This window comes from Cotesia glomerata, linkage group LG9 (genome assembly GCF_020080835.1).
Source record: "Cotesia glomerata isolate CgM1 linkage group LG9, MPM_Cglom_v2.3, whole genome shotgun sequence".
In the NCBI taxonomy this organism is placed as follows: domain Eukaryota; kingdom Metazoa; phylum Arthropoda; class Insecta; order Hymenoptera; family Braconidae; genus Cotesia; species Cotesia glomerata.
The window spans coordinates 2,845,197-2,854,170 of NC_058166.1; the positions used below are offsets into that span (position 1 = coordinate 2,845,197).

General features: G+C 34.8%; 1 protein-coding gene across 1 annotated transcript; it reads left to right on the forward strand.

Moving 5' to 3' along the window:
* Positions 1–1,398: 1,398 nt before the first annotated feature.
* Positions 1,399–8,175, forward strand: LOC123271713 (hemicentin-1-like). Its single transcript, XM_044738104.1, has 16 exons — positions 1,399–1,482; positions 1,572–1,699; positions 1,820–2,033; positions 2,097–2,251; positions 2,322–2,463; positions 2,529–2,671; positions 2,741–2,930; positions 3,845–3,962; positions 4,030–4,211; positions 4,270–4,433; positions 4,533–4,668; positions 4,741–4,857; positions 7,391–7,501; positions 7,571–7,795; positions 7,863–8,018; positions 8,111–8,175. The coding sequence occupies exons 1-16, from the start codon at positions 1,440–1,442 to the stop codon at positions 8,173–8,175; spliced, it is 2,289 nt and encodes a 762-aa protein (XP_044594039.1). The 5' UTR covers positions 1,399–1,439.
* Positions 8,176–8,974: the final 799 nt, after the last annotated feature.

Sequence of the window (8,974 nt, forward strand, 5' to 3'; positions counted from 1 at the left end):
GGCAAAGCCCTTTTGAATGGCACCAACCGCGATGAAATCAGTTCAACCGTTCAAAAGTTATAAGAGGTTTACATACTTACACACACACACACACACACACACACACACACACACACACACACACACACACACACACACACACACACACACACACACACACACACACACACACACACACACACACACACACACACACACACACACACACACACACACACACACACACACACACACACACACACACACACACACACACACACACACACACACACACACACACACACACACACACACACACACACACACACACACACACACACACACACACACACACACACACACACACACACACACACACACACACACACACACACACACACACACACACACACACACACACACACACACACACACACACACACACACACACACACACACACACACACACACACACACACACACACACACACACACACACACACACACACACACACACACACACACACACACACACACACACACACACACACACACACACACACACACACACACACACACACACACACACACACACACACACACACACACACACACACACACACACACACACACACACACACACACACACACACACACACACACACACACACACACACACACACACACACACACACACACACACACACACACACACACACACACACATAGTGAGACCCTCGCGGGAATAGACAGGGAAGCTTTCTGGGACCTCAAAACGTCGAGATCTGATGTAAACTCGATTTTCGAAAAACGGGGTAAAGCCAATAACTTCCCGATTTTTGAAAATTTTCAATTTTCTTAGCAGGAAATCAAAAATGGACTTGATCAGTTAAGTTTTTCCGCAGTCATCGTGACCACGCCAGTTTCCGTACATTCATCAGACACATGGACGTCCACGAAATAATTTTTTTAAATATATTTTTTATTCATTTAAAAAGCAAAATGTCTTTTAAAAATGTCATAAGTGTTAAAATTGGCGTTTTTCCATAACATTTATGTGTAAGTATAACTCTACAAGTGTGATAGAAAATAAATAGAGACAATTTTAGTTCAAAAAATTACTTGAGTTTTGTTAGGTGACAGTAAAGCACTACCTCATCCGCTTCGCTTATGAGGCGTGCAAAATCAAACGGTTCAAGTACTTCGATTCTATAAAAATGATAAAAATAGGTATGAAAGCGGTTGATTAACTTATTACGGTGACATTGTGTGCAGCATGTTTCATATTAATGTGTGTCACTGTCGAAAATAGTTTTAATGTTTTAAGGAAGTCCATAAAGTTATTAGTAGATAAAACTTAATGCGTCCATTTATAACGCTAGATATGTCTGGCACAAGTCGAAATAAAACTAAATTACTATATACATTTTTAGAAGCGATGAAATATCATAAGATCAACAATGTTTAGCAAATATTTCACTTCTCTGCTGATCAATAGTTGTCGTAAGTAACTTATTGTGTCAATGGTTGAATCAACTTTCGAATTGTATAATCTGATGCCTCGTAAATAAAAATTCCGATTTTTCTGTTAGTCTGTTTATCAGAGCTGACTATTGCACCCAGTAGTGACATTGAGGTAAACGAGGGTGAACCATTAAAAATAACCTGCACAGCTTCAGAAGAAGTTGATTTCTTCTATCCGAAAGATATTCCAGACTTGGTAAGTTGGATACTGATTTATTCAAAAATCTACACTGTATTTTTGTTCCCCTGAGCCACAGTTAGATGGAACTGTTTTCAATGACAATCGATATACCTACAAAGTTTATTTTTTTCATAGGCTGCCACGTCATCAGTATCAATTGTTAATGAACCAAAAAATGGAACGTCAAACTTCATATTCAAAAGGTCTAAAACAGTTTTTGGAGACAGTGGATGGTACGGATGTATCAAGGCGAGTAAAAACCAACCGAAGCTTGATCTTGGAACCATTTATGTAACGCCAGACAACTTTGAAAAGTCAGATGTAAAATGGGTCTACGTTTTCGTAAAATGTAATTAAATTATAATTTCTTACAATGGTCTTGAATTATTGGCAAACAATTCTTGAATTTTAGCAACTGAACACTTGTTGGTTGACATTCCGTTCCTGTATCAGAATACAGATGGTAAATACTACTTATTCGAAGAAGAAAGTGATGATGTTCTTCTGCCTTGCCGACCGACTTCTGCAGCCTACAAAGTTGAATTTTACTCTTTTGATAATAGTAAGGTAAATCATGCTCGATATGTTGATAATCATATGCATAAATCAACAACATCCTCAATTTTTGTCCATATAGCCCATTGATTCAGAGTACGATCCAAAAAGAGGAATCATTATCAGAAATATTAAAAAAGACAGTCCTTTGAGCTATTACTGTATTGCTGTAGAAAACAACGGCGTGATGAGAGAGAAAAAAGAATTTGTTATTAAGATAACAGGTATTAGTTTTTTTGACTGTCTTTCAGCTGAATTTGAGCAGTGGCTTATCTTATTCTTATAACAGGTGAAACTCCAACCGATAAAGTACCGAAATTTTCCACTAAAGGGCTTACTCATATGGAAATTGGTAAGAAGTTCAGCGTGGAATGCTTAGTCAGATTCTGGAATCACAATAACTACTTTCTAAATTGGCTGACTCCTAGATCGGTAATGTATTTAACAAGACCTTCAATTTCCTTAGTAGAGAGTTTATAAAGAACGGTTTCTAATTTTTAGACTAGCCGGACCAGCAAGAACTTAACGACTATCGAAAATTATAGTTTCGAAGACAGGATTTTAAACAATCGACTAGTTTCCCTGGAATTGACGATTGAAAATGTGACCTCTGAAGATTTCGGCGAGTATCAGTGCAGGCTCTATGAATATGCTTCGGTAGTTACAGGAAAAATAAATTTGCAACCACATGGTATGTAACAACAAAAAACAATATTTTGCCAAGGTACCGGGGGGTAATGAAACCTAGCTAAGGAAAATTTTGTTAGAAATTGAAAATATTGCATTTAATTATCCAAATGTATCATTAATCTTTATTCTAATACATTAGTCATTAAATATAATGAAGTGATGATAATAATCAATTATCACCATAGACAAACACAAAATTGAACTTTTTTAAAAACCCTACGAATAGGCCTTATTTTGCTAGGGTAGGGTAATAAGACCTGCGGATTAAACATACTGGAAATAGGTATACTATAATTAATAAAATTGGTACTAGAGATCAATCATCACTTAAATTTATTTATAAATCATCATTTACTCAAACCGGTTTTTAGGAATTTTTCTGTGCTACTTTAGCATATGACGGATGATGAAATATAGAAGACAGGAAAAGTGGTATCGGGACTCTATAAACTTGTCGTAACATTTCTATGCTAGACGCTTCTACTAGAGTAGCCTTTAGCGGAAGCGATTGTTTTAAATATTATTTCTGTCACTTAGGTCTTACTACCCGTGGGTACCTTATTCAAATAAATTTTTTAAAAGCTTCATATTTAGAAATCTAATTGAAACCATTTTCATCAAGAAATCTATTTATAACACTGAAGTAAAAGACCCCATTCGTGGCGGGGACCCCATTACTGACACTTTCTTTGATTTTGGTACTTATTCAATTAATGAAATCATTAATTTCTATTATGAATATATTATTTCTAATCTTTATGACCTTTAGATCAAAGAAATTTTTAATTTTTATTCCAAGTAGAACATTTTTTCATTGAGAGAAAAAGTGTTACTAATGAGGGGTTAAAAGTGCCACTAATGGGGTCTTTTACCTTGTTTTACCTTTTACCTTTTACCTTATTCATTTCATACCAGAACGAAAACACCTAGATCTATCACTGCAAAATCCTAGAAATCAATATTCAATCAAAAATGAGAAGTCATACACGTGGCAAATAAATGTTGACGCGTACCCCATTCCCGAGTTGCATTGGTGAGCTATTAAATGTCTATAAAAACTGGAAATTACTTGCTTCATGATAATAACTAAATTCTTCTAGGTTCGACTCACTTGGAAAAGAAATAGTCACATCATGGCAATTTTACGACTATAACGTCAACGGCGAGTGTTTTTCGGTGTATCTAACAAAAAGCTTCTTCACTGCAGATGACTCGGGGATTTATACTGTCTTCGCTAATAATTCAGAAATGAAGACGATCTCTCTGAACGTTGTGGTTTACAGTATGTTGATATCAAACATGATAATTTTATCTGAAAAATAATTAATGTATTTCATCAGCACCACCGAACATCATCGAAGAAGAGCAGAAGCATACAACATATTCCACTAATGATGTCGCAACATTTCAGTGCCGAGCTATGGGTGACCCCAAACCAGATATTACATGGGAGTATTTGGATGAGTATCGAATCGTTGTAGAAAATGGATCCCATTTTTTCGAGGTAATTGTTTTCGACTATCATACTGACAAAACAGTTAGATAGTTAGATTATTTTTAAAAATAACACACTTACTAATGTAGTTCATTATAAATGTTGAAGAAAATTGAATCATGGTCTATACTTGATGAAGTAAGATCAAGTGCGAGGACAAGAATCTCAAGATCTGGTTATGTATCATGCGAAGCGCGGAATAAGTATGGCAAGGATAGTAAACTAGTAAAGATTGATATCAAAGGTAGATTTTTTTAATAAGTAGGTTAACAATAAATGATTTGTGAAGTCAAACTAATACTCTTACTTTATTAAGATCCAATTATCATAGCCAATAATTCTGACAGACGACTTCCGACCAATGATGCATCGATGAACGCTTCAATCAACCTTAAAATTGATGACATTGGAAAGCCAGAGACAAGTAGCGAAGGTATTTACTTATTTGCCATGTTTATCAAAATGCTTTGCTTAGATGTTTTTCATATATATGCGGATACCTGAAAGTAATTTATTCATTAATTTCTTTGGGTCACACGATTTTTGCCGAAACTTTGCAACCTTGAACTTTTCGGGATTTCTGTGTGTTCGGATTTTTAAAGATACAGCAATTTTCTAGAAAATTTTTGCCATGTTGATTAAAATGCTTTGATTAGATATATTTCCTACAGGAAATGAAAAAGTCTATGATTTTGATGCATATGTCTGCTTTATTAAACTAGCGGAATGACCCGACTAGAAATTGTAGTGAGGAATGCTGAACAATTAGTGAGGGGCAAGTTTGGCTTGCCTAACTTAGGCAAGCCTAATTTGCGCCTTATTAAATCCACGTTAGGCAAAACGAAGATTGGCATGCCAAATTTGCATGTAATTTGGGACATCTATGGCAAGCCGAACTTCGGCGAACCTTTGGAATGCCTGAATAGCTGGAAGTAACGATAACCAAAGATTTGCCGAAGTTTGGCTTGCCATAAATGTCCCTAATTACCTTTAAGCTTGGTAAACCGAACTTTCGTAAGCCTTTGAATTTTATAATTTCCTGCAAGTTAGGTATTCCAAACATTCGCCAAACTTCGTTTTACCATAGATGGCCCCAATTACTTTCAAGTTTGGCAAACCGAACTTCCGTAGACCTTTGGATTTTATAATTTCCTGCAAGTTAGGCATTCCTAACGTTTGACGAACTTTGGCGTTTCTTGCCAAAGTACTCTAAAACGGAGTGGGAGAAGATATTTGGCTTTAAGTCTTTCCAAGGTTAAGCCTTTTAGTTCTATACATATAAAAGTGGGTATTTATGAGAGTATTTGTGTAATGTACATATAAACATGGTGTCTCATGTACCCGACTAGAAATTTCAGTGAGGCATATGCCGAAGAACCAATTCGGGGCAAGTTTGGCTTGCCTAACTTAGGCTTGCCTAGGTTGTACCTCATAAAAACCAAGGTAGGCAGAACGAAATGTTTGGCTTGCCATATTTGAACGTAACTAGGAAAGTTTCATGGATTCCTTAAGTCTGATATATCATGGGAACGCCAAACTGGTTTCAAGTAACGATAACCTGAGTTTTGCTAGTTCGGAGCGAACTGGGCTTTCCGAACTTAGGCTAGCCCAATTCGAATCTTATTTGTTTTAAATTAGGCAAGCCGAACATTGGTTATGCTTATAAGTATCTTGAAATAAGAGGTCGCTCATCATCGGCGTAGCGTCGCGGTATGGTATAGGGCCCTCCTGCGTCGGGTACCGTGTTCGAGTCTCGCGTTCGACATGTACGATTTTTAATAATTAATAATTACTAATTATAATTCTTATTAAGGCGAGTGTGAAGTAAAGTTAAGTGTTATGTGTGATTAGTGTATCTAACTCCTCCATCATCTCCTTCCCCCTTGACTTATCAAATCTACCAATCAAAAAAACCTCTTCACATTAAAAAACGCTCCAAAAAACAAAAAAAAATTACAGAAAAAATAAAATTAAATAATAAAAATAATATTAAATAAAAGCAACAAAGAATTTGTTTTTTTTATTCATGAAATATTTAAAAAATTTAGTCCTAAATTTAATATTTATACTTAAAATAGTAAAAGAAGATAAAAAAATAAGCATTTGTTATTATTAATTTTCGCTTGATAATAAAAAAGCTAAAAATCAAGAAAGAATTAGATTTGGATTCTTCGTTGCGAATTTGGTTTCCAAACTGCAACTTAATCAGGAAGCCAAGTTAGGCTGAGCCTCGCAACTGCGTACATCCCAAACTTCGGCCTGGTTTGGATGCCTCACTTACTGCAAGTTTGGAATTCGGCATGCCTTACTTGCGCCAAATCACTGCCTCACTGAAATTTCTAGTTGGGGAATCATTGTATGATTGATCGAAAAATTGCTGTCAAAATTATTTGCTGACGCATTATTATTTTCTGTAATATCCACTCGCTGCTTATTTTTCTTTAAACGATTAAATTTCTATTCAATTAGCTGACATATTTTTATTTAACCGTCTAAATTCTTAAATGTCATATTCCAATAAAATAAGCTTGAAATAATAACGTACGCCCGTACTGAAAAAAAATGTATACCGCATATACGGGGGCAAAAAAAAAGTATGTGGCGTATATATTTCATATGTGCAACGTACATATATTTTTGCCTGCATATATATTTTTTTAGTGTGGGTGGGGCTGTTTCTCCGTGTCTCTGTGGTGGATTGATCGATTATGGGTCTGGAAATCTTCTTTAGAGTCTTTTTTTACGATTCTTATGAGTTTCTTTACTTGTAGACACAGAAATGAATTTCTAAATTTGACAATTTTGTAAAATTATCTGATAATTATCAGTTATGGGGCTGTTTCTTCGCATTCATTGTACTTATCGACCGATTATGCCGAGGGAATTACTGTATTTTTGTCAATAAGTTGATTTCCAAAATTCGTCTGATGGCAATTAATCGATCAACTTGGTTTGTTAAGTTTTAGCTTGCGAGTTTCGGAATCCTGATGCTGAACTTGTTACTCCTAATGTTGGGGCGAAAGAGACTATCAAGTCTGTGAATTTAGATAACAGTCAACCAAAAATACGCGTCAAAGGTACGTAAGATTAATTACAGCTGATCTTCGATTGGAAAATTTCACAACGTCTTGTTTATTGAAATTCAGGGCCTGGATCCAAGATTGGTAATGGTGACGATAATGCGACTAGAACTGAACCAACGAAGCTTACTGATAAGCCAGGTGATATTGATTCATTCAGCTTAGGCACAGTTAACCAAGAAATGATCATTAATGAAGGTATGACTATCACAATGCAATGCAGTGCTCCAATTGACAGGTTCCCTGATGATATTAAATGGTACAACTCTACCAATCTCCTTGCAACTGATGGTATGCTCACTTTTATTGCTCAGCAGCCAATTAATGGATAACCCAATGACGAAATTATCAGTTTTAGGGAGAGTTGTGATAAAAGAAACCAAAGAAGCACCTTTTCATTCGTCACTTTTGACTATAAGAGATATCCAGATATCGGACGAAGGTGACTTCACTTGCAAAGGAACGGCGAAGAACGGTTCTATTGTTAAAAATTATTATCAGGTGCATGTCAATGGTAGGTATTGAACTCTTGCACACATTAAAGTTTGCACACGATCATCCAATCTTTGCTAATGTGTTGAGATTAAGATTAATCATTTGTTTCAGCCTCTGCTATGTTTTCAGTGTCAGTAATCTTGCAGTTGTCGATAATGCTGCTATTATTTGCTTAATGAAGTCCTGATAGATCGATATTATAAAAATATGACACAAATTCTTATCCAAATATTTTAGATTACTATTGAGAATATTTTAAATAATTAATTAAATAATATGTTAATTTAAAAAAAAAAATACGAAAAGCTTGTTCATCTGGAAAAATCTATTTTTATTATAACTTGAAATTTTCAATGTAAGTTTATATTTTTAACGGAAATTTCAACAATAAAAAATAAAATATAAAAATTTTTCTCTTTGAACGATAAACCAAAAATAGAAATAAAGGTCAGCCAGCTTCCTGCGACATAATTTATTTATAGAATAAACAAAAAAATTTTTTTTTTTTTTTTTAAGAACAATAAATAAATAAAATCTTGCTTCATTAAATAATGACTTTTGTTAAATTGTACTGTACTTTCCTAACTGTTGACTTTTTTAAAGATATAAGCTCATCCCGATAGTACACTCATCAAGAGCTTTCATTTGAGTAGCCACATGTATTTTGATATATTTTTCATATATACATATATATAACTAGCTGTTACCCGCCCGCTTCGCTGGGCGCTTTATAGAATTGCATTTTTAGATCTAGACTTGAAATTTAATTAGAGTATTGTTTTGACTTGCACAGATTCCAAATGAGTATTGAAAGTTTTAGTTAATGTCATTGCAAGTCTCATAAGTAAAGTTGAAGTCTGTCTAGCTTCAAGTGCGAAGAATTTTTTTGTCATTTAAAATTTTCTCAGCGACATCAATTTTTCATAGAAAATAAACTTAACATGTTTTTTACATACCCAGTGTTTGGAAAATGCA